This window comes from Tympanuchus pallidicinctus, unplaced genomic scaffold, assembly GCF_026119805.1.
Source record: "Tympanuchus pallidicinctus isolate F22 unplaced genomic scaffold, pur_lepc_1.0 scaffold1, whole genome shotgun sequence".
In the NCBI taxonomy this organism is placed as follows: Eukaryota; Metazoa; Chordata; class Aves; order Galliformes; family Phasianidae; genus Tympanuchus; species Tympanuchus pallidicinctus.
This window is the reverse complement of record NW_026294618.1, coordinates 90898470-90924760: the sequence shown is the minus strand read 5'-3', so window position 1 is coordinate 90924760 and position 26291 is coordinate 90898470. Positions and strand designations below refer to the sequence as shown.

Sequence of the window (26291 nt, the reverse complement as noted above, 5' to 3'; positions counted from 1 at the left end):
CTGCACTGTTACAGACAGAATTTGGTCTTACCTTTCTGATGTATGTGCTGCTGTCATCTTAGGTTAGACTCCCCTGGAAACGGCTCTGTAGGTGGCTAGTTCTGTAAGACTGTCAGCTGTTCAGCATCCCCAATTGCTGATCTCTGCACTTTAATGTAGATGATGAAGGCTTTCTGAGAAGGTTTGATTCAGTGTTTGACTTCCTATAAGGGTATGAGGTTGTGTGACTAAAGAAGAGTTTCAGGTTTGGTTATGGAAGGGAGTGTAGAAATTGAAACAGGTGTAGGGGAAGAATACAAGAAGGCAAGACTGGGCAGTGCCTGTACTACCTTGCCTGGCAGAACTTCAGCCCTCTGCAGAAACAGACAGGCCAGAGAATCAGTCCTGAAGCCTGAGGAAAAACAAAAACATTTCTTAGTTGCATTACATTCCTGTATCCTGGTACAGTTGTGTAAAGGACCTCACTGTAACTAAATATCATGCCAGAGCTGACACTCTACACCAATCAAATCTGTAATGTATTGTAAGTAATATTCTGTATATAGTGCTATTTTGTGTCTAATTTGCTGTGGATTTGTGTAAATTGATTAAATAAAATTTGAGGAGGTTTCATTGTGTGTTTTTTCCTTCTTAGTGGTGCCCATTCCTTTTTGTTTTGTTTCTAAGAGGAGACGCCCTGAAGGACTGTTTCTTTGGACTCTGCAAACCTGCCTCCTGCCCATATGAACAGTAGGCCATACAGTACAGGTATATCAAGTATAACTGCCTTTAGAGAAGATGGGTTACTAAAACAAGTAAATCAGTTTTCTTGAACCATCATTTTTATTAAGCAGAAAATTCATATACAGTTGAATATATACATATAGTTCCACCCAAAGCACATAAATTCCGCTCCAGCTGGGGGTTCAGCAGCAGGGCTTCTGAGGTTTCAGGGTTCCAAGACCTGTTGCCTGACCACTGCTTTTACAACTTTCAATTATTTAGTATGTTAAGAGCAGCCTGCACGTAGGCACTTGATCCTCATGTGCTTCCTTTTCCAGCAATGACTTTGAGGCAGCGGGGGCAAGGAGTGCTTGTGGAATCTGAAGTGAACCTCCTGCAGCGAGGGCATTTTGCTTTGGCAGTGGGTAGGGCTATGACTTTATATGAAGATTCTTCACGAATATCTCCACCTGTTAAAGGAAACATCGCTGAGGTCATCTACACACAGGTGTAGTTAGCATGTTGCATCCTATGGATGAAGGGTGCGATCCAATGGGTTACAGTACAGAGTAATAAATAAACGTGGCGTGGCAGAGAAGCAGACCTGGACAGGTTTTCTTACCTTCTAAGTTAATCAAAAAGTTCCCTGTGACAATGTTTGCATCTGCAGGTGTTTCTTTAGGTATCTCACTCAACAGAGTTGTTTGAGAAGCCATCATTATTTCATTCAGCTGTGACACTCTGGAAGATTCTTCAGCCTGTAGTGCCTATGGGAGAGAGTTAATTTTCAGACCTGGGTTTGCTCCTCAGCATCCTCCTGCTATCAAAGGTTAAACAAAAAAAACAAAAAAAGAACTTCTGTGAAGCAGAAACAAAAACAAGTTTACAGAAATCAGCTTGTTTGTTTGTTTGTTTGTTTTTTGCACAGACAGCTCTAATTTTTAGTTGCATCTTTTACCTCCATTAATTCAAATAGCAATCCAGGCTCAATTACAATGATGACTTCATATTCCAAAGGATTCTTGCCAGAGATGGAGCCAAGGAAAGAATCTCTCATTGCACATGCACCTTCTATTGCTTCCTCAATCCCAGGTTTCTTCCACCCTGAGCTTGTGTTAATCCAGCCAGTACGAAACACACCCTCTGAGTCTTGAGAGCAAAGCAAAGGAAATTTTAATTAAGTGTCTTTCTATTTAAGTAAGCTTTTAAGTGAATAAAAATAAATCAAGAAGAATGGATTATCTCTGTATTTGTATTCCTTTCAACTGTGCAGTTCAACACACATTAGAAGAAGTCCTTAGATATGACATTTTTACCTTTCTTGTAAGGGAGGTGCTGGAAAACCTCCTCTGCTAAGTGAGGAAGGATTGGTGCAAAGGATCGAACCACTGCATCTAATGCCTCCGCCAGCACAGTTTGGCACGAACGACGCTTAGGATCTTTTTCTGCTTCGCAGTAGAGCCTGCAAGAGATGAAAGTGCTGAGTATTATCTTTGTACTTCCAAGTTAATGTTACTAGTCAAGAATCGTACTTCAAATGGAATGAAGCTCGAAAGCACAGAAGTCTGACCTAGTGTGCAGCAGGAAAGCTTTTCCCAATTCGTGATTTACAGTAAAGCCATAAGAGTACAAAAGGTCTTGTGTAGTCAGCCACATTTTTCATAGGTAGGAAAGCTTTGTGCATTGCATGTTAACTGACTTCACTATAGAGAAAAGAATCTTTTCTCAGGCAGTTGAGCCTTTCTTATATTTCACCTATAAAGTTTAGGGCTAGGATTTTTTTTCCCATTGCTTTAGGTACATTCTGGAAACCAAAAATCACTGTAACCCCCACTCAGTACAGCTCCCTTCCCCTGCGATGCGGCCTTTTCAAACTTATAAAGCGATCAGATTAAATCAGTGCTTAAAGAGACATCCTTAGGAGTCTTCAGTAAAAGACATCAGGCTGCCCAGCTAGGTGCTAAAGCCCCTTCCCTATAAACTCACAAATACCATGGATGTACACACTTCCAGGCAGAAATACAGCTTCAAAAATCCCTTCTTAAAGCACGGTTTCCATGTGCATAATGCTCAATTACCTTCCAAAATGATGCAGTGCCCCCAGAGGACAGACCAGAGAAGCACACTGATCACAGAAAGACTCCGCTGACAGTGACTAAGCTCTCATCTGCAGTTATGAGTGCACGACAGCACAACCCAGAGCTGTATTCTCTCATGACATTACTACCTTCATCTCCAAGGGATTAATTTTCATTATTGTTTTTTTTTTCTGACTTAAAGGCAGCAGTAATGAACTTACCTGTCCTTGATTACACTGAAATAGAAGTTAGACAAGTTTCTGGAACAGAATGCTTGTAACAATCGCACAACTTTGCTGTAATCGTATTCTTTGTATGCTTCTGTAACCTGGGAGAGGGAGCAGAGAGAGAAGAATGGCACATTGGTTTTTATCACACAGCATACAGTGAGCACCTCAATGAATCTGAAATGTGGACTGTGCTAAGTGGAGTCTGGGAGACTCTTTTCCTCAAAAGATTGTTGGAGGGAAAAAGTGTTAATTCAGCTAACTAATTAGGACAGAAATAATTCTAGTTCACATTTTAAGGGAGAAGATGGAGAAATCAGAAATTATGTCTGTTCTTTCCCATTCTGCAGAATAATTCTGAATGATCCATAATACTAAATGCTGGCATGCAGCAGATTTCTGAATAAATATCAGATTTGTTTCTTTAGCTCTGAGCCTATTTGTAATTTGAGGCCTTGGGGCAGAGGTCAATGTCAAAAACAAGGTGAGAATGTTAAAATCAAAACCTTCCTCTTAGAAGCTGACTTGTACTAAAAGAAGCATATTGTGTCTCAAAAAAAAAAAAAAGCTTGTGATTGTTACTTGCACACCTGCTACACACTTTGCTCATACACTTAGAAGCATGTTCCCCTAGAAGCCATGGCCAAACAAAACCATTACACATACATCTAAACAGAAATTACTCATACCTTGCTGCCGTAGTCTTGCAATAAATGCAGCATGTATTGGTCTACTATGTACATCTCTGAAGGAGGGATGGAATCTGTTTCTGGATTGAAGCCAGCCATGTTTCCCAGCATGAATCGTAGTGTATTCCGAAGCTAGGAACAAAGCAGCCAAGTTAAACACTGATGCTCTGCACTTTGAATGAAACACAGAATGAGAATCTCCTATAAAAAATTAAAGCTGGTTGCTTTTCAAATTGATTGATGGAATAATTACAGAATGCCATGAGGAACATATGCCAAAAGGACCTATAGAAATTGTAAAGACTGGGGGTTACCTAAGCTTGCTGCACAAAGCACGTGTTTATCCTTCACTCATTTCCTGTTTGATCCACACACGTAAAGAGCACAGCAGCACCCGCCTACGTGAGTTCAGAAAACTGAAACCGAAAACCTCTGCAATGAATCTCACTTATCCAACATAAACCCAAATATAAGGAGGACCTGCCCTTAGCATGAGGAGCATTAGTGCATTTGGTCCTTACCTTGTTGATGTCATCTCTGGCAGCATTAAGTACCACGGGCCCAATCAGCACCTCAGTAAAAACATTGGATTCAGCCACCCACCAGCGGAGAACATCGGCACCGTACGGGGGGTCCTTGGTGTGATCCTAAGGAGAGACAGAGAGGAAAACTGGTAGGGGGGCCCTGCAGCACAGTGGCCACTGCAATTCCACACTGACACTGCTGTGCATGTATCTGCAATCGTGCACAGAAGCCACTGCATTTGGAGTCCTTCACCCCTCCTCTGGCAAGGCTAACTGCTGAGCCAGGACTACAGCATGCACTCAGCACTGTGTATGGGCAATGCTAGAACTAAGGTAAGATAAACTTACCTTACAGCCTTGAATCCTTTGAATACTTAATATTAAAACATCAACGTTAGTATCTGAATATACAGATATTTTTTTTTCATACTGTTTTCAGTTCTGGAAAGGACCTGTCTCCCTCTAGAAAGAAAGCAAACTATGCCCTGTTACATTGAGCCAGATAAATAAACCTTTGTAAGGATTGGTCCTTTTGTCCAGAGAAGTGTAAAACCTGCTTAACAGCTTCAGAAAGAACAAGAGCAGGACTGGGCAAGGAATAAATTCACAGCATCACCTCAGTGCAACCCTCCCTGATCCCCAAAAGAAATCCAGTTCCTCAAATCTACAAGTAGCCCAGTTGAGACTAGAAGGCTTCTGGGGTGCAAACACTGTTTCTATTCCCATATTGCTAGGCACAACTGAATTTAAATTAAAACCTCAAATCCCACCTCCCCATCATTTCACAAACAGTGATTATTCTTAACTTAAATCATTCTACATCTGCCTCAAAATTTATTTTCTCTTAGCTGACAACAGCTTTTTTAAAGCACTACACTTGACATAAAATAACTCAAGGTTTTTACTCCAGCCAAATGGAACTGCAAAGTAGCCAAAGCATCTGAAAAAACCTTATATAGAGTTCTGCTTCAAGACATCCGTGTAGAGAAAAGACAGCTGTAGAATCTGGGAGTGAAAACTTCTAATGAGCAATTCTAGGAAACTCAAGAGTTTGACTTACATCACCTCCATTGATTACCACATCAGGGTCAACCACATTGCCAATGGATTTGGACATCTTTTCTCCTTTCTCACCAAGAGTAAATCCGTGAACTACCAGAGTCCTAAAGAAAAGATTTTACAAAACAAAAGAACATCACGGAAAAATCTATGTTAAGAATACATTTCTAACAGTGTATCCACAAGTAGAAACACTAAGAAATCTACATTGGTAAGTCTGAGGCTTCATCTGTAGAGTTCAACCAACCATGAATACGCCATGCTACCAATCCAAATAGAGCATAAATGTTCATTTTCCTCATTTCATCTCACCCTGTTAACAGATATCCAGGGCACACGTTTCAGATGTATTAAAACTAAAATATTGTTTACTATTTAAGCCGACATATTTCTTAAAAGTTGCTCAGCCTCTTAGCAATTGACTCGTTATTCTTCTCCATGTTTCCTGTCTTCAAGACAGTATGTCACAGCTATGAGACACCACACACATGGTGATGCTGAATGCCTTACAGCCACATGTTCCAGTCTGAATGTGCCACATCTGCCAGTGACCATAACTGAGTTTCATACTTAATCTCCCATAATAATCCCTTTGATTATAGGAGTTTCAGAGACAGCAAAAGAACAGACTTTAATACCTGTATCTGATAATGTAATAGGATATAACCTGAATAACTCAGAAAGAAAACATCTATTAAGGTGGAAATTTTTTAAACAGTAAATCCATTCCAATCTAAATTGCAGGAAACTTTACACTGACAACACAAAGCCATAAATCAGATACATAGTAATGGTTTCATTTCTCTTCTTCATATGCCATCAAAAGCCTAGTATTCAGTAAAGGAACTTGTAACATGCTTGCAATCTATGCACTTACTTGTACGGTGCTTTTTTCCTTGTTGCCACACTTGTCAATAGAGAAGATTGAAACCAGCCTCCCAGTTGGTCTTTTCCCTCAAGGTATACATCTGCTCTTTGCTCTGTGCCTTTAAAAATAGAAGATTTGTGAGTATTTTTGTTTGTTAGTTTGTTTTAAATATCAGCCTTTGCCTCTGAACAACTAATAACAGAAAATCTCTGCAAGTCATTACTAGAACTTATTTTGCTCTTCAAATGCAGTAGATTAAGTACTTCTATGAACAGTGCACAGTTAAATGAACACAATCATGAAATCATAGAATCATTTAGGTTGGAAAAGACCATTAAGATCATCATGTCCAGCCAGCAGCCCACCTCTACTGTGCCCACCAACCACGTCCCTCAGTGCCACAACTCCAGGGCACTTGAACACCTCCAGGGACAGTGACTGCACCACCTCCCTGTGCAGCCTGTGCCAGAGCATCACCACTCTTCCTGAGAAGAAAAGTTTCCTAATAACCAACTTGAGATAACAACATTATCCAAGTGATACTATTTTGCACTGGTATTGCAAAATTTGTTAAAATCCAAGAGCTGCTGAAATCCAGATGTGACATGACTGCCTAGCCTGTGTAATGCAGCAGGGATCTTCAGAGACCACGAAGCTCTCTATGTGATGTTCACCAGTAACAGAATTTACATTTCTGGTCAGTGGCTGCCAGGAGGGTTACAAATTTCAGGCAAGCATTGAGGCAACTTGAGAACATGCTGCGTGAAAGAGGATTCTCTAGGAGCCTGGCTTTTCCCATAGGGCTGAAACAGAGCAGTAAAGCTTTAATGGCCTTCCTGATGAAATTCAGTCACTGTATGAAAGGGAGCAAGATCTGTTGATTCAAGAAGCCCTTCCTAGTCTGACACAGTTCCAGTCAAGTCACTATCAGAGAACAGCATAACATGCAAGCCACAAAGCCTAGAAATGTGCAACACTGTATTTGGAAGAATGCAGAGACAGGAATTCCCACACATGGAGACAAAAATTTCTCTGCTCAGGTTTTAACTTATAGTTCCTCTTATCCACTTCTTAGGACCCCTCACACAATGCTTCTTTCTGCTGCTGCCACCCTCGATTTATTTGTTTAACCTAATGGAAGTTTCGATATTTAGATCCATCCTGCAATAAAAGGAAGTTCAACATTACAAAGGTCAAGGCCACGCAGTTACAGCTAGCGCAAGGAAAACGTGTGGGCAGATGGAAGGGTTTTTAACACGTTTATTCCTTCAAAAGAATCTGCAAAGTTTGGGTTTTAAAAGCAGAAGAAGTAGGGATCAGTCTTTGCCTTAACAGATGGCAAAAAGAGTTGTGAGAACAAGGCTTGAAGAAAGCACACCTGTGGTTATGGAGGAAAGTGGAAAATTTGTTCCAACAGCAGCAGCAGAGCTTTGTTTTAGAGCCAGTTTACCACATGTTGCTTGTAAAGAAGTCACCTTTCCATGGAAATGACAAGCTAAAATTTAGGCAAGTGAAGAGTTTTGTTCAAACAACTGATGGTAAATTGGCATTGGCCTTTTTGATGGGAGCACAAATGCATGGCAAGCTAGCTAACGTGAGAGTTTGATGGGGGCCTGAACATCTCATCTGTGTAACATACAAAGGAGTGCTCGATTTGCAAATACAAAGCCTGGCTTGTAAGTGCACTGGCAGCTCCTCTACCTCAGTTTCTTTAAAGTTACAGTGGTTATACAGAAATTAATTAGCACCATGAACACTTCTTTCTAACTTGAAGAACACATTCAGCAAGGAGCGGAGCCTTCAGTTACTTATTTCACATTGAATTATAGCACATAGGTCATTAAGGAGAATGACAATTTATGGTCCTTCAGGTTTGGATTTCAAGATTCCATATCTTTGATCTTACAGACTTTGACTTTTGGATTAAACGTATTGTATTTTAATGCCAGGAATGAATCAGCTAAGATAAATTCAAGTCTCTCAGTCAGCACAAAAGTTAAAGCACACAGATAGGTGAGCTGTAAAATAATTACATTCATTCAGTTAAATATTAGCCAATAAGATAGGGAAAGAGTTATGCTGAGAATTACCATCATTGCAGTGCGAAACTAAGGGTGAAAAGCAGTGTGACTTTTACCAAGAGCAGATCACACACAGATGGAGCTCAGTGTGCATTTTTATACGAAACATTCTGAAAAAAGCTGATTTCAGGTTTGTAGTACACGTGGTGCTCTGCCCATGGGGAAAATGATGAGGTTTATAGGACAGCTTTAAAGATTTTGCCTTTCCCACACCTTCTGGCATGCACTGTATTAACACTCTGCTTGTAACACAGCAGCACTTATCCATGGATGAAACATTCAAAGAAATTTTAACATCGCATGAAAAAATGTGGAAACGCTTTCTTTCAGTGCTTGAGGCACAGGCAGCAGGAGAAGCATGGGATGAGATCTCATAACAGTAAACTGCTCAGTGAAAATAGTGCTATGCAAACAGAGAAGCAAAAATTATCCCCAGGAAACCCTGAGCATCAGAAGGGGGTTCCAGAGCACATCACAGATGTGGATCTGCTCCAAATGGTGCAAGCTGTTTCAAATGGAATTGACACACCATCCAGTGATACTTGTACAGTTTTGGTCCTGTGACTACAGCAACTAAATGTCTGATCTCAGTGTGTGTGTGTTGCACCTTACTGTCACAGTGCCAATGCAGAATGGCACAGTCACCCCCCAGTTTGGTTCTGGAGCCCACACTGCTCCATCTCATCAGATGAGATTTCACTCACAGACACAGCGCGTTCAATCCTACGTGAGCTCATACCCAAGTTCCCAAACACACAGAGGTGATATTTTTGGGAGAACTGCATGGTTTTATCTTGGCAGGGAAACCCGTAAAGCTGTTTATTCCTGCTGGTTACTCTCAATTTATAGTTCTCAGTAAATTGAGTTCAGTGTAGAAAGCCACAATTACGAACATGAGTCACATGGTTTTAGCCATCCTTTACATCCTCCAGTTGTCCTGAAATAACTCACGTGTTGCAGCCCTTTAACAGAACCATGGCTTTGCATTACTGCTGTTATCACTGATCTTCTTCCACAAAATGAACAGGTAGCACTTTGCAGGTAGCATGCCAACTCCCACGTGCCAGCGCGCCTTCATGACTTTGAGCTGCAGAAAGCTCTTCAAAACAATTCTGGATTACATCCTTTTTCTTTTTCCCCCAAAAGTGTTTGGGAAAAAGAACTTGACCAATTAATCTGTTTGTAAGCTTTGCCAATTACTTTTACTTCCTACCATAGGGAGACATTCTGCAAAAGGTTTTAAAAGCTGGAGCACATTGAGAAATACAAAACAAAGCTACTAATTCAACAAATTCTCTTTCAAAGTGCATTCTTCACAAAGGGAAAATTAAATCTGCCATTTTATATGAATCTCTGGCTTTGCATTTCCACATCTGTGCCTGTGACTGGGAGACAGAAGAGAAGGAAATGCAACCTTTGTAGCATTTCTGAAGGTAAAGAGCTTATGAAATCATCCTTCTTGTTAGTCCTACTCCCAAATTTTGAACCTGTTGGGTTACTCCAGTCGTGGCAAAACGAGAAGCCTCACACACCAGGTCCAGCAAGTTTCATGAAAACAAATGAGCAGACAGAGAAGAGACACTTTAAGAGTACCATGAAGAAAAAAGCCTGTATTGTGAAAAACAAAACATTTGCTGGATGTTATAGTCCATGAGAGCCTTAAACGAATTAACAGCAAATCAAGGGTACTGATTCTGCTATTATTTAACACTGCATCCTTTCTTTACATAGGATTAGAGAGAGTTTTTGCATCCTGAAGTGTTAAGCCCTCAGAGTACACGAGGATGTAACTGTGCACATCAAATACCATGACTTCCCAACACTCATGAAAGTCAAACCAAGCCAGAAACTTTTCTAAAGAGAATGAACTTTAACATATGTAAAGGTCTTCTTATAAAATGAATGTTTGCTGATGGTACAGTTGCCTGACCACGTTGCTATGAAATAAAACCTCTGGTACCAACGTGTTTTATAATTCAACAAGATTGTTATCATGTAATTGTGTACTGAGAGTTTAAAGTCCAGCCTCAATGCATGGGATCAGACTCCTCCTCTAGAAAGGACTCCTGACTTTGGACTATCTTCCAGGCAAACAGTGTGTTTTACATGGGTAGATAGCTAGATACACACTGTGTTGTGTATATTACTCAAACACAGAATTGCTGCCTATTTCTCTATAATCTTTTCTATATTTTTTCACTTACAGCAGACGTGCTGGGTAGCAACTACTGACAGCTGGAACTACAGACAACGTATAGCCAACAAAATATTTTAAGCAACAATATACTGCTTTAGTTACTGAAAGTAATGAGGAATGAAGTTCTACTGTATGCCTACATTGTTAAACATTCTTCGATTCTGCAACTGATCTCAATTCTGGTCTGTTTCAAATGCAATTCCCTGGCACAAACTGAAATTTATTAACTGAAAAATAATTTAAAAGCTACCAGCTAGCAGTAAAATGCTTTGGCTATCTGTGCCATGAAATTCTATACGCTTTTATTAGGAGATATGTTGTATGACACATGACAGGATCAGACCAAATAATGCTTTCTAAAAATCAGTGGCACCTTCAACTACACTGAATATGAGTTTGCCAACACGGAACTCTTCTCTTTCTGAGCAAAAGCAGCTTTCAAGGAGGTCAAAACCAGTTTGCTGCTTGCATTACCTGACTCAGCTTTGCTTATACCAAGAGCATCATGCAAAACAGTTACATTCTGTTCTCCAAATATTATAAAAGAATGATCAACACATTCATTCTGTACCTTCCAAAACATGAGCCCAGGAAGTTCCACTATCAAACCAGATGTCCAGGACATCCTGCCCCTTGACATAATCCAAAACATCATGACCACCAGCCTATTAGGAAAAAAAACCACATATGTTAAGAAATGCACATAAAATACACCATATCATCAATGCTTTTCACAGAAATAAAATACATTTCGTTTCTGGGCCAGTTCTGCACAGGTTATGCTACCAAACTCCATGAACAAAACACAGAGTAATTCAGATACATAATTTCTGATGAAAAACCCAAATAGAGAAAGGAGAATTACCAAAAAAACTGAGATGGCACAGTAACACTACAGTTTCTGTCTGCTTTCTAACAGAACTGTAAAGGGAACAACACAAAGGCGGGAACAACTAAATACAAATTCAGATTTATTTTAATGGCAAAGACTCAATATGTATTTGTGCTGATAATTTAAGTTAATTAGAATGTTAATTTCCTCTCCATCTAAGAAGAGGAGAACGGAGATCTAGGACCTAAATTAGCAGCACAAATCTGAGATTTGCCATACTCAGGTATCTCTTTCTGAATGTTCCTGTCAAAACAATCATGAGAATGTATATTTTTCATGACTTCCCACCACTGAAGCATCTCATGCACTTGCTGTATTTAAGTCAAAAATTACCTTTGCTACAGCCTCTTTGGATAATAGCTGTTCAATAGGGAGGGTCCACCACGCATCTGTTCCTTGCTGCTCCACTATTTTGATGATATCTGTGATTGTTTCACTGGGTTAGCAAAGAAGAAGACATTCAAAATGACACATTCAGCTGTTGTCCACAGTAGGTAAGGTGATGTTGAATTAATTTTTGACATCATTTAATGCCAAATTTAGACATACACTGAGGCAGCTTAACAAACAAAAAACTGCACTTCGTATTCTTGATTCATAGAGCATTTCATGAAGAGGTAACTTTTAAAACTTCAGTTGTATTTAAAGGAATACAGCAGATCATCCTGAATCAAAAATATCAAACTAAAAGCACCGTGTTACCTAACTATCAGAGGTAAGCTTTTAATTCCTCACTTCTCAAGTTGAACAATTAATGTACATCTTGACAAGGTGTTGCAAAAGGGGGACAAGTAAAGCAAACACCTGGCACAATTCTCTTGAAAATACAGAAGGTTGATGATCTCACTTCCTTAGAGTCAGTGCTTAGTATTCTATTTGGACATCAACATGTTTTCTCTGCACTGCTATGAAGCTGAGCTGTATCACAACAGCATTTACTCGGCTCTTACAAAGTTTAAGCACAAAGACCTAAGCTCTCCAAGAAGTTGTAAAACAAATTATTACATAGTAACACCACAAGGTAAGAAGGTAGGAAAACACAATCTGACTGTTGACTGTGTGGGGATAAAACTGCAATGCCAGACCTACCATGGTCTTTACAAAGTAAATTCACATAGAACAACAGAGGACACGCTGACACACTAACACACTAACCAGTAACAATTTCAAAATGGCAACACAGCATCACTCTTAACCCTTAAGATCAGACTGGATGCCATTCACCTTCCACTTTAAGGACCTTGGGACACAATTTACGACTTTGTAATGCACCTGCTATTTATCTTGGTAAAACAGCATTTAGAAGCTCCATTTCTGACTGCTATCTTTTCCTTTCAGAAATATTTGCATAGAGGTTTATTTGTCTGCACTTCCAGTTGTGAAGTGTTACCTCTCAAAGACAAATGCAAACAACTCCAGCTCTGGTACACTCCCTGGAAGCTAGGCAGCAAGCATCCCTTATGCTTTGCCTCCTTCAGGCTAAATCTACAGAGAGCTCTCAGGAATAGACAGTTCAATGACAGCAGAGATCAGTTCGCCAAACATCTGACCAATTCTAAGCTTTACAAAAGGGAGGTACAGCCTGAAGCACTGTCAATCAGACATAGGGTTTGATTTTCGGGTGGTCCTGTGTGGAGCCAGGAGTTGGACTCGATGTTCCTTGTAGGTCTCTTCCAACTTGGAATTATTCTGTGATTCAGAATTTTCTGACATTGCAACTATAGATTTACCCCAGAGCTCTCCAGAAATCAAGAGGGGAAGAAAGAAAAAAGAAGGCTTCCAAATGAGTAATTTCAATTACAAAAATAGATTTGCCAAAGCTGCTTTAAGTCTGCATTCAGTTTTGAATCTTTCAAGCTCCTCCAGCTTCAGAGCAAACAAGTAAAGTAACTGGACAGTCTTAAGGAAGACTGATGGTTATTCGTTAACGTGGGCAGGCCTGTCGTGTTCAGTACATTTCTGTGCAGTGCTTGTTCTTTAGGAATTATGTAGGGTAATGATTTACATCAGCAGTATCTGAATAAAACCTTTTTGAGGGAGGGAAACGTGAAATACACCCTACTGTTTGCTGCTGTCAAAACTGTGTTGCTACCCATCTCTCCTCAGCAGAGGACATTATGGTCTATCAGACAAATATTTGGAGAATTTAAGGAGGGGACAACTGGGGCTGAAACGCTGTGGTAGCGCAAATTGTATCTCCTGTAGAGAAGGGAAACTGCTCTCCTCATCAGCAGCAGGGGAAGGCACAAGAAAGAAGTACAATTTTGCTATCAATCTCCCTTGTGGAACCACTATAAAATGACTGCTTTCACTTACCTAAGTGCAGCTGCTAACACCACACACCAGCTATCTGCCATCATAGATACACCATTTCTACCAAACATGACATGAACTAAGCTTTCTTCAAGCGTAGCGCCATGCAACGCACAAGCTTACAGTGTTAATTCATGAAATCATTTAAAAGACATTTTTCCCATGAACTAACAGATCTCATTACGCTGCACACAAAAGTTCTCACACAGGTATGAGAAGGCCCAACTTGCATTATGCATCCCCTGCAATAAATAAGGACTCCATAACCATCAGGTCAACTTGCTATTGGCCAACATTTTCAAAGTTCTATCACGGTTTCAAATCGAGTAATAAACACTTCAGCAGTGCATTTATTTTTCCTCTTATGTCATTTCCCTGCAGAAAATACATAAGCATTAATAATCATCTAATCAGGTATTTTGAAGAGGGCATAATTATGACTTTGAGGATGTAATTTCACAAAACCTTTTCCCTCCTACATTTTCAAAGAAAACCCTGACAAAAAAGCAACCCTACCCTGGCACTGTGATCTTTTTGCAGGATCCTTATGATTAACTGTTACCAAATGAGAGAAAAAATGAATATATTTAAGTTATCAGTAATGCAAGGAGGAAGATTATTGCAAAGTATTTTTGTGAAGTGACCAAGAGAAAACCACCTTCCTCAAATAACTACTCATCACTTTATAATCTGTGAGCTTCAGCGTGAGCATGGTAATTCCCAGAGTTAGCAATAAACACCATTGTAAAACTTTGCCCTGTATTCATACACGGTATCTGGAAGAACTTGCATTACGTGTCATTCGCTCCGTTTTTAACACTGAAACTCCTACGGCAATTCACGCTACCACGACACCAGCCAATCACTCTCAAGTTTGATATTGATTGTGCTGAACACTTATTTAATGTGTTAACAGAAATTAGGCAGCATTAAGATATAGACAGGAGAAGAATACAGTTCCCGATGGTCTCTCGGCCTCTTTTCAACAGCAGTAAAGAAGACAACTTATCTTCTTTCTACCATGAATTGTGATCCTTCAGCAGTAAGTATGTAGGTTATGGTAAGTTGCTATCGCTCGCAGCTAATGGAGACATTCAGTGTTTTAAAAAGCTAATTAGAATAGTAGACCTATATCCAAAATGGGTTGGTTTTCTTTCCTGTTTGTTTTGTGTGTGCGTGTTAGAAATGGAAGTTGCTTGCAAATCAAAGGCACAGAGTGGGGGACAAGAGTTCTGTCACTGTAACAACTTTTGCAATATTTATTGGCAAAACTGCAATTATTATCATCTGAACAGGGTATTTGTAAAATTAACAAGCTAATTCATGAGATAAAAATAAAGTGTGTATCTCACATTTATTTCCTGGTCTAGAACTACAAAACTGGTTTTACTTTTGGATCTCTTTCTCTCCTCTTCTTCAATTTCCTCAAATCAGAATATTTTCCTCAAGAATGTGATTACATATAGAAAGTTGAGGAAGTTTGTTTATTTGGACATTTATTCTACTTAGTCTTTTTCCCCCCACTTGTGCAGAAAAAAAAAAATCACACTTGTATTTCTATATTCTCCTAATTATTACTAGAAACTGCAATATTAAAAAATGTTTTCTCTCTTCTAGATTTGTATCACTGTAATTGTTACTTCTGATTGTAATGCGACGAGGTGTACTCTACAAAAAGAGCTTAGCGTTCAGCAGAGCAGTAAATTTATAATATTAGACAACAGAATCATAAATTCAAATCTATTTAAGGACTGTGTGGGACCACAGCAGCAAACAAGACTCATAGGGAGATCTGGCATCAAAGATTACAATCTAACTTTCAGCTTTCAAGTCAGAAAGAATATTTTGCAGTCACCAAAGATTGTGTCTGTTTGGGACCAGCAGTTCTACCTTGAAAGAGGAATTTCCTGCAAACTTCCACATGACAAATTCATGTGGTCTGACTTACAGAGAAGCCCCCAGCAGTTTCTTTTAGGCATCTTTTTTCCCTAATATATTTTTTAAAATTATTTTTTATCTTATTTCAGTTGATAATGCACAGACAGGATCACTCAAGGCAGACTACAGGTGCTCTCATATGTAACAGCAACTCCATGTGGACTACACTGACTTCCAGTGGAGATGCTGTTACTTTTGATAGTGGCTCAAAGACTCCGGATCAGCTGCTACTGGAATTACATCTATCCAGCATTCAACATGTGAAAACAGCCTGAGTTTTGAAATGTAAGTTATTATTTATTGCTGTATAAACGATATTGAATTATTTGCACTGATAAACTTCTCAAGAGGTGGAAATATGTCAGCAGCCTATTTTCAACATGACAATGCAAATGCAATGAAATATTTAGGCTTCTGTACTTACTTCAGTAAGAACTGGTGTCCAGGAAAATGACCTATGAATTGACAGACTGCTTTCAAAATGTGCCTGTCATTTCTATAGGCCAATATTCTGTGCACTTTTCCTACTTTGGCTGCCAAAGTCTGCTATTAAAAGTCTGTTTTCAATCTTTAATGAGAGCTTCCTATTTTACTTTGAACACTTCACCTCTACTGTAAAACATTTTAGGAGTAAGGAGAACTGAGCATCAGAAGCTGTCAACTGAATTAAATAAATCTAATTTTGCAAGCATATTGGATAAGTCTCTTTTTCCCCCCTTGAAGAACACTGACTGAACATGCCATGGTATCCTTTTGTCATTCACCATGTGCGACTGCTGGGCCAACACCCATACACAAAAGGGAGAGCAATTACCTGATTGCAAAGCCTGTCACACCAAAAAGGGCACATACACAACCCCTGGAATCATCTCACACAGCTCAAGCATTTCCAGAAGATACGTATTTTATTGGTTTTCAGGATAACTTTCCTGTATCCCAAAAGAATTCCCTTACCTCTCACCTTTCAAATGCTCTCTGTACCAAGTAGGACTGTCATACTGGATCAGCTCCTTTAACTGCTGAAGGAGCAATTTCTTCACAGTGCCTTTCATGTCTGACTACCAGCTTCTGAACTGTATTTCGTTATACTCAAGTTTGTTTTAAAAGCACATTTGTATCGACTTTTAGCAAGCACAAGGAACACACTCAAGCCTACTCTGCAAATGGACTATAATAAGTATTCCTCAAAAATAGCATACATTCACACCAAAAATATATTCTTTTAATATATAGTAACAGTTTCTGCAAGTAAAATGATTTCACATTCCATAAGGCTTCCATATTTCCTGATGTGCCTCAGCATTACTCAAGTACTATAAAAGACTACAGTTATTGTAGTCATTTCTCACAGTTATTGCCTACAGTGGGAGGCAAAGTACTTACCTGTGCACCTACACACCCAGTCACACCAGGTAAAGCTAAGGACTAGCTGCTTAAAGTCCATTCCCTACTGCCTACACCCCAAGTCTCACTAGCTATTACATTTACATGCTCAGACCAGCTTCTGGAAAACAAGCTGGACAATTTCAGGAATATTTATTCATCAGCAAAATAAAGAAAGTTCTGCAACACAATTTAAGTTAGTCTTCAGCTGTGTAATCTCACCGTCCATACTGAATTTACACAAACATTTCTGAAGTTAAAATGTATAAAAAGTATAAAATGGAGTTCTACTAGCATATAATAAGGCAGAAAACAATTATGGAAATAAACAGTGAATATGGAACTCTACCATACTTTAATGAAATGACCTCTTAGAGGGTGCTCGCAGTTGAACACCTCTTTGCCCAAAGGAGTAAAAGCAGTAACCTATTAATTCTGAAGAGACAAAAAGGATGTGGCTGAGGTTTCCTTTTTTAAAGCACAGATGGACTCCTTCTGCATTACACTGCCTGGAATTCCTGAAATTCAATGTTTGCAATAACTGAGCACTGTTGACAAAAGATGGCAGAAAAAGGCACCTGCAGCTCTAGACCTACCAAATTATACACCCAGAGTTCTCTCACTCCCATTACTAAAGCTGACTTTTCAAAACCACTCATTTTACTTTAAAACCAAGTGTAGTTATTTGTTTTCCAACTGATTTGGTTATTCTACTTCAGATTTCTCATTACCAGTTAGTGAATTTCAAATTGTTATTTTGTCTAAATATCAGTATTATTCAGTGTACAGTGCTAAGATTATAGTTAGGATCTATTTTAGTCACAACTTGCATTTCATTCCTTGCTTAAACGTAGAAGTCAGTGACTACTGCCATCTCATTTAACTTGGAGGAGGAGAATGAAAGCTGCAGTTACTATAAAGGAGACTCTTCAGATAACTTAAGTATCTAAGTTGATTGATTCTTGCCTCTTCCATAAAAAGTCGCCTCCAGTAATGAGTTTCTGACTGTTTTAATTTATAGCTAAATTAGGTGTGCGTATAAATGATTGCAAGAAAAAACATATATTTATACTGGAATAGTTATAGTAAGTTTTACAATACTGTATAATTGCAGGAGAACAGAGCTCATTCCTTCATTTCTCAGCATAGAGTTAGAGGAATACCTGTTTATCAGGCTTTCTCCCGTGTCCTTCTGATAAAAAACAGGAATAGGAACACCCCAACATCTTTGCCGTGATATACACCAAAATGTCCTTCTGTCCAGCATTTCAAGCATTCTGCTCACTGCAGATGTAGGAATAATTTTCACTTTTTTTAGCACTTCCTATAAAGTAGACAGTAAATTGATGGACAAGATTCAGCATTCAGACACATTGTTCCTCACTCACATACAATACATACAGTCTAACACAGAATCACAGAATCCTTAGAGTTGGAAGGGATCTTGAAAGGTCATTTAGTCCAACACCCCTGTGATGAACAGGGACATTCACAGCTCAATAAGGTTGCACAGAGCCACATTCAGCCTTGCTTGAAAGTCTCCAGGTACAGGACATCAACCACATCTTTGGGCAACCTCTTCCAATGCCTCACCACCCACACTATAAAAGACTTTTTCCTCACATCTAATCTACAACTACCACCTTTAAGCTTGAAACCATTTCCCTTGTTCTATCACAACAGACAAAGAGTCTGTTTTCTTCTTTCCTGAAGCTTCCCTTTAAATACTGAAAGGCCACTATCAGGTTACCTCCAAGTCACGTCCCAGAGCAACTAATATATATATATATATTTTGCCAGCTCTGACAGACATACCCTAGTGAGTTAAAAATAACTTCAGCATCTCTGCTTTGAAACTGCATCTTGACACACATTACCTGTATTACAGAGAGTGGGTAACCACTCACTGCCCACCTTTCTGAATAACTGCCTTGTTTTAATTCTTTCTAGAAAAAGGATGAATATGGAATAAACAACTCATGCCCTAAGTAGAGCAAAATCACTGTTACCCAAGACAGCCTAATGCACTGGTTGGAGTTTTCTGTGCAGATGTACATAGTTTTAAAGAGCACTGCATTTAAAAAAATAAAATATTTTAAAGTGATTTAAAATAGGACTGTGGCAGAATGAGTAGATGATCAAAAGGCATTTTACCTTGCAAGACTACTGTAATGACAAAGCTAACTTTACCAGTGATAAAAATACTATGTTTCAAGGTCAGATCAGAAGAGACAGTATAAAAAACATTTTGTGGAAAAAATTTCAGTAGCTCTTTAAGAATGTTATATATCTCCTGCAAATACAATGAACAAACTTATCAGTCATTATTTTCATCCTGAATTACATCAATATTGACAAAAAATAAAGTGACAACATTAATGGTTTTTATAATACTCGACACAACTGTGTATTGTCTGTACAGGTCTGCAGTGACCTGCATCAAGACCATTTCCCAATTTCAAGTATTATCAGCCACTTCTAAGTGTCCCACAGAAAAGCAAAGTAAGATACCTGTGCTGTAGCCTTTACATTTGTTGTGTTTGCAAACCACTGCTTGCTGGCACGAATAATCATTGGTTTTTTAGTCCTCCAGTCATATGGGTAGCTATGCACATATTTCTCCTCTTTTAACAAACTCCCTGCTGCCTGAAGCATCTTAATGACTAAGAGGAAAAAAATGAAGCAAGATGAAAATCAGGTTTGACCACAACACTCATGTTAACTTCAATTAATTCCTTTCCACAAAGAACACATAAAAAAAAGTGCTTGCATCTCATCCATATTCAAAACATCTTCAGTTTATACGAACCATCAAGATACAGCTGCAGGGATGTAACACAAAGTAATAAATGGCTAAACATCAGACACTCACCAACTTCATTTCCTTCTTCAAGTACATTCTTGTTTTTAAGTTCAGGACCTGCAGCTTCAGTAAAATGCCCACTTTCATCCACAAGACATTCCTGAAAAACAAAAACACAGATTATGTCAATAAAATACTAAATCACAGAATCACCGAATCACCAAGGTTGGAAAAGACCTAAAAGATCATCCAGCCCAACCATTCACCTATTCCCAATAGCTCCCACTAAACCATGTTCCTCAACACAACATCCAGTCAGTGACTCCACCACCTCCCTGGGCAGTCCATTCCAGTGGCTATTAATTACTTTTTTTGGTAGTCAAAAGTGAGTTAAGCACTCTGCCGAGTAGCTGCTTTTCTAATGAGAAGCAAATTATGTTAGATTTGAGTATGCTTCAGGTTTAACAAACTGCAACTTAGTAGTTTACCTTCAGACAAGTTAATTTGACACAAGAAGAAGCAAGCCCCATGATGTTTGCAAAAATACCACAGTTATCTTCCATCAACTCATTGGTTAGTATTTGAATGATTTTTCAGTTAACCAACAGCTGCAGGAAATCAAGAGCAAAAGATGAAATAATCAAGTACCGTGGGTAGCTGATGGTGAGAAGCTACACTGTAGTCTTCCATACCATGAGCTGGGGCTGTGTGAACTAATCCTGTTCCTTTTGCCATTGTCACATGATTTGCAGGTAACAGAGGAGATACTCTGCCAGGAATTGTGGGATGAGCACAGGAACCATCAGCTAAATCTACACCTAGGGTAGGGAGAAAAAAAAATGAATAGGAAAAATGGAGAAAGCAGAGAAACAATTCATGGATTCAGCTTCTTATCAGAGAGCAGAAACGCAATAAGTGACTGTATGCACAGGATACTTTCCATATGTACTATTTTATCTTATTCATAGGTTCCCACCCAAATGCTTTCAAATTCTCTGTATTTTCAATTTTGCACACTTTTTTCTTTGAAGTAACAGCTTCTCTCTACCTTACACAATATTCCAATAACACTGATATTCCACTTAGAGATACTCTTTGCATTCCCATTTCTTAGGGACTGCTATCTCAGTGTTTTACAAACATATCTCAGAGTAGGCCAGCAAACCTGAATTTGGGATTTCTTCTACATTTTCCCACTAAATACTATGAAAACCATGAAAAATTCATTTCAGTTCTCTAAGGTATGTGCAAACGGTGTACAGAACAAATGAAGCCAGTGACCATTTAAAATTAAAAAAACCAAACAAACACAAAATCTTAGTGTTAATGCCTAGCTGAAAATCCAGCATCAGAGCTTGATCTATCCTTCATGCTACAAAATCACCTTTGTTGACAATTTTTTTCCTAGAGGGAGTATGTTTAAGAACAGCTGTCAGACAGCTTAGCACACAAATACAAAAGCTAACAAGAATAAACAACAACTGGTATAATATAAATAAAGAACAGATTTATTTCTTGTCAAGAAGGCTCAGTACTACTATTGGATGCTATCTGAAAATCATGTGATTCAAAAAGGTGGAACCTGTGAGGAAGACACCTCCAGCTAATTTTATCATCAGGTAAAAACAAGATTATTAAGTGGAGAAACTGATAATTTCTTTTTATCTCTAAAAAAGAAGGCATGGAAAAACAGCAGAATAATGTAAGAAGAAAAAGTTTTTGAAATAGATTTCTCACCTCCTTTACATACATGTATATCCCTGAATCACGCATGTAGGCAAATGACTAAAATCCATAAATGACACAATAAACAACTCAAAATACTGAATCAGAAGTCTGCCTATTATAAAATATTACTGTGCAGTATGTGAGGATGCAAACTTAACTGCTTTAGTTTCTCGGTACAAATACCTCAATCATCCTCATGAAAAAGGCTTAAGACATTGAGACAACAAAGTACAACAGTGAGAACTGAAGTGTATTAAATGACAGTACTGGCTGATAGCACCAGCAGTTACACTGCACTAGCTATTTTTTTCCAGTAGTTTTCATGTTATTTAGCAATCAGGCAGTCACTAAAGCATACTTGTAACCGCTTCCTCGTTCTCATCGGCTTGGGTTGAAAGACAGACGAAGTGCAGTCAGTATAAATAAGATTTTGATCCTTTTGTTTAAATTTTTCAAGTGCGAATCCAGAGTTTAAAAAATAATTTGAAATCTATGACTGAGAATTTCAGCTACAATACACCAATACCAAGTCTGACAGACAACTCTTTGTACTATTTAAGTAAAACATGTTCACATAATATAAAAAAGTCAAAACAGAAGCAATTTTCAATTACAAGATTTCTAAGCTACTTAATATAAACAATATTAAAATCTACCTTTACACGTTGATATAACCTCAAACTGTGTGTCCAAAACAGCCGCTGTAGATTCAACTCTATCTGCAGCTAGAATTAAGTGTTCACCAGTAGTTGCACACTTCACAACTGAATATCTACAATGTAAATATAGACTTATGATACTAATAATTACAAAAATCAGAAAGGTCAAACATGAACATAATGTCTAAAATACAGCAAAAGACTTTTAAGATGCACATATCCAATTGACTTTTAAATCCCCAAAGAATTTCAAGATAGCTCAGCATCAGAAAGAAGAATTAACTAGAAATGAAAACAGAAATTAATGTATTAATTGAGCTAAGAATGAGGTTTACAATTGCATCGCTTAAAAAATGATGCCTTTAAAAATGTGATGGTAGTTCAAAATGTTTTAACTTTGCTGATAAGTATTGATAAGAATGATGAGATTAAGTTAAACACACGTACTCTGCATCTGGCATGTAGCAAACTGCTTGATTTGCAGGCACAGTCCAAGGTTGTGTGGTCCAGACCAGCACACTGGTAGGGGATGATCCGTCTACAGATGTAAATTGGAAGCACTTCACTTACAATTATGATAAAAATAAAAACTGTCAGTCTTAATATCTGCACGGAAGTCATACCTATCACAGAGGCCAGCTTAGGTGGTGATTTCAACAGGGGAAATTTCATGTACACAGAACGACTGACATGCTGCTCATTGTATTCAAGCTCTGCTTCAGCCAACGCTGTTCTGGGTAGTTAACACAAATAAGTTAATATGCTTGAGCACAAAAAGCTACTAATAGCCTTGCTAAAATTTAGAAGGCAAAACAGTAAGTTGATTCTTACTTTGCTGAAGGAGACCAAAACACAGGTTTGTAGTCCTGATAAATGAAACCCTAATGACGAAAGGGAAAGGAAAACAAACGTTAGGGATTCAAAAGTCATAAAACAAATCAAAACATACATACTTCATGATCAAGTTAGTGTACCTTATCATACATTTTGTGGAAGACTCTCAGCTGGTTAGCTTCATACTTCGGATCAAACGTACAATAGCAGTTGGCCCAATCTGCCATGATGCCCCAACGAATGAAGGCAGCTTTCTGTTTCTCAATGGCTCTTTCTGCAAATTCTTTAGCTGAAAGGTATAGTTCAATTAATTATATTCCCTCATCCACTAAAGCCAATATAGAAACATTTGAAATATACTATTAACGTATCTAAGAGGCTGAGCTGAACATACTGAATTTATACACTAACTACTGATGTGCATCATATAGATTAATCAAGCTTAACAATATATATTTCAGAGAAGTAGTTACATAAAGTAACTGCAAGAGGTAGAAAGATACAGTTAAGTAAAGCAGGAAACTGTACAAGAAAGACAGGGAGCTGTTGGGGAGAGTCCAGAGGAGAGGCACGAAGATGATCAGGGGGCTGGAGCACCTCCCCTATGAAGACAGGCTGAGGGAGCTGGGCTTGTTCAGCCTGGAGAAAAGAAGGCTGCAGGGTCACTTTCAGTACCTAAAGAGAGCCTACAAACAGGAGGGAATCAACTCTTTGAAAGGGTAGACAACTGCAGGATAAGAGGAAATGGTTTTAAGTTGAGGGAGGGAAGATTTATGTTGGATGTCAGGGGGAAGTTCTTTACAGAGACAGTGGTGAGGTGCTGGCACAGGCTGCCCAGAGAGGCTGTGGATGCCCCGTCCTTGGAGGTGTTCAGGGCCAGACTGGATGGGGCCCTGGGCAGCCTGGTCTATTAATGTTTTTTATTAATAATTTTATTTATTAATAAAACCTCCATTAAATGTGGAGGTTGGTGGCCCTGCATGTGGCAGGGAGGTTGGAGATTCATGATTCTTCAGGTCCCTTCCAACCCTGGCCATTCTGTGATTCTGTGAAACTAAACCCTCTGTTCTTTTGTTTTTATTTTTAAATTCATGGTCAATGTTACGCACATTCAGTACAGCAACAAATTCAGCCTTTGTTGAGTCATTTTGCTCCTAGTATTATATTGTACACAGTCTGCTTAGAAAATAGATACAGTGACCTTAGAAAGTATCAACAACACCTGATATTAACAGCTTACAGTAAAGTACAAAAACTATATGTAAAACATAAATTCAAAATATGGTGAGTAATACGTAGAAATACTTAAGCCAACTTTTCAAATATGGATATTGCAAACAGTACTTTACCTTTTTGTCTAATTTGCAATGGTGACAGATTTTCAGCTCCTTTCACTTCTGACAATGCCTTCAATTCAATTGGCAATCCATGACAATCCCATCCTGGCACATAATGCACTTTATAGCCTCTCATCATGTGGAAACGATTAGTGATGTCTTTCAAAATCTGAAAGGACAGAAGGTTAGCTCTGCAGCTTCCCCACATGGAGTCAAGACAGTATGACTAAAGATCTTTCTATTAAAAACAAATATTAAAGGGGACATAATTAATTTACATCGAAGACCACATGTTTCTTATTCTTCTTGCTCATCTTTTTGCACTTTGGCAGAACTTCAAAGATCTCCCATCAAAAGAAATCACATTTTAGAAACATGAAAGATCAGTTACAAAGTTGCAGGACTTGAAGTGAACAAATCCTACTTGCCCTCAAGCATTTAGCAGGATCTGCAATGTCTGCTAGTGCACACTACTGCTTCTTGATATCAATGACCACCTACTGAAACAGGAAGCTTTCATAAATATAAGTTTTTATACCAGAACCTTAAGAAGCTGCAGGAAACATTTTACTTATTCCCATTCAGTAGCATTTATAAGACTATCACTCTCAAGCTGGAATGTAAACACACCCAAGCATATTTAGCATTATTATTTGAAACTGAATTGCTTATTTTAAAAGACACTAACATTTCATCAGTGGTTCTATTGAGGGTACCAAGATAAAGAACAAATGCAATACAATAAGGTTGCAAAATATCCTAAGGAGAAAAAGAAGCCCAAGGCACAGCTCAACCATGCACTACAGTAACTGTGTGTATGTATGTGTTAGAAGTGCATGACTATAAACAAACATTCACTCAAATGTGTGATAACAAATACAAGCTGCATTTAGTATCATCTAGGAATGGATTTTCTCTAAAAATACTTTGTTGTTTTACAGGAACAACCTCAAATGAACACTCAGCCCACAGGTACTGTTTACTATTGCATATGGTGTTTATGTCATGGTAGGGTCTTCATAACGATTTGGTGTCTTACAGCATCTCTGTAGCTGCATCGCTTGTTTTTGTCCACAAAATGAAAATTAAAAGCCCTGAATACCAAAATTAGCCCAAACATTTAGAAGGGTTATTAATAATAAATTGTAATGGAGAGTATGCAGTGTGTTACAGAAAGCATTTATCATTTCAAAACATAACAGCAGCACAGAATCATAGATTGATTTGGGTTGGAAGGGACCTCAAAGCCCGCCCACCCAGCCATGGGCAGGGCTGCATGCCCCAGCTCAGCTGCCCAGGGCCCCATCCAACCTGGCCTGGATTACCTCCAGGGATGGGGCACCACAGTTCTATGGGCAGCTGTGCCATGGCCTCACTGCCCTCCGAGTTTATTTCCCCCAGCAGTATGTATACAAGTAGGTATTTACTTTATTTAAAGCATGGCCAACGTGAGGGTCTCCATTGGCATACGGCGGTCCGTCATGAAGACAGAACTCCTGCTTGGCTTTCCTTTGCCTTTGCCACGAGTACAGCTCCAAGAAACCACTTTTCTGTGGAGACAAGAGGAAAACACCCAAACCGTCACACCTCGGCGCACTTTCCAAAGTCGGGTGGCGAAGCACTTTAAAAACGAAGCGCGCTCCGGGCGGAGTCGCAGCCCAAGTTGCAGCACGACCCCCGCCCTTCCGGTCCCGCACCTGCTGTATTTCCAGCTCGGTGTCGGGCTGCAGCCGGCCCGGCAGCTGGGCGGCAAAGCGGCCGTGCGGCAGCAGCACCGTGTCCCGGTACTGCGAGCCCTGCCGGCTCTCCTCCGCAGGCTGCCGGCTGTCAGCCTCCGAGGCGGCCGGGCGCGCCCAACCGCATGCAGGTCCAAAGCGGGCGCGGAGCCGTAGCCGCGGCGCGGCCCGCCATGCCCCCAGCATCTTCACGGCTCCAAGGGCCGCGTACGGAGCGCACTTCCGGCTGCGCTACGGCGAGCG

The 26291-nt window shown here is 39.2% G+C and overlaps 1 protein-coding gene and 1 long non-coding RNA gene across 2 annotated transcripts; one reads left to right on the top strand and one right to left on the bottom strand.

The window, feature by feature from the left end:
- Positions 1 to 803: 803 nt before the first annotated feature.
- On the bottom strand, positions 804 to 26275 carry IARS2 (isoleucyl-tRNA synthetase 2, mitochondrial). The gene is made up of 23 exons (XM_052667565.1): positions 26010 to 26275; positions 25740 to 25862; positions 24325 to 24481; positions 23116 to 23264; positions 22973 to 23022; positions 22765 to 22874; positions 22589 to 22679; positions 22139 to 22254; positions 20403 to 20572; positions 19824 to 19914; positions 19463 to 19614; positions 18115 to 18275; positions 11651 to 11753; positions 10997 to 11090; positions 6157 to 6265; positions 5281 to 5383; positions 4218 to 4343; positions 3697 to 3828; positions 3002 to 3108; positions 2019 to 2164; positions 1661 to 1851; positions 1325 to 1469; positions 804 to 1172 (listed from the first exon to the last, which is right to left on the bottom strand). Exons 1-23 carry the CDS (start codon positions 26232 to 26234, stop codon positions 1021 to 1023), a joined length of 3003 nt encoding a protein of 1000 aa, XP_052523525.1. The 5' UTR covers positions 26235 to 26275; the 3' UTR covers positions 804 to 1020.
- Positions 14565 to 16259, top strand: LOC128074768 (uncharacterized). Its single transcript, XR_008203468.1, has 2 exons — positions 14565 to 14672; positions 15658 to 16259. It is a non-coding gene; the product is annotated as an uncharacterized LOC128074768 (long non-coding RNA).
- Positions 26276 to 26291: the final 16 nt, after the last annotated feature.

Excerpts from the sequence above, each read along its gene's own strand:
- IARS2 (XM_052667565.1), bottom strand. The coding sequence starts at position 26,234 with ATGCTGGGGGCATGGCGGGCCGCGCCGCGGCTACGGCTCCGCGCCCGC. Across the intron at positions 22,255-22,588 it reads TGCTACATGCCAGATGCAGA|ATATTCAGTTGTGAAGTGTG; the intron begins GTACGTGTGTTT and ends TTTACATTGTAG. Across the intron at positions 6,266-10,996 it reads CTGGGCTCATGTTTTGGAAG|GCACAGAGCAAAGAGCAGAT; the intron begins GTACAGAATGAA and ends CTATTTTTAAAG.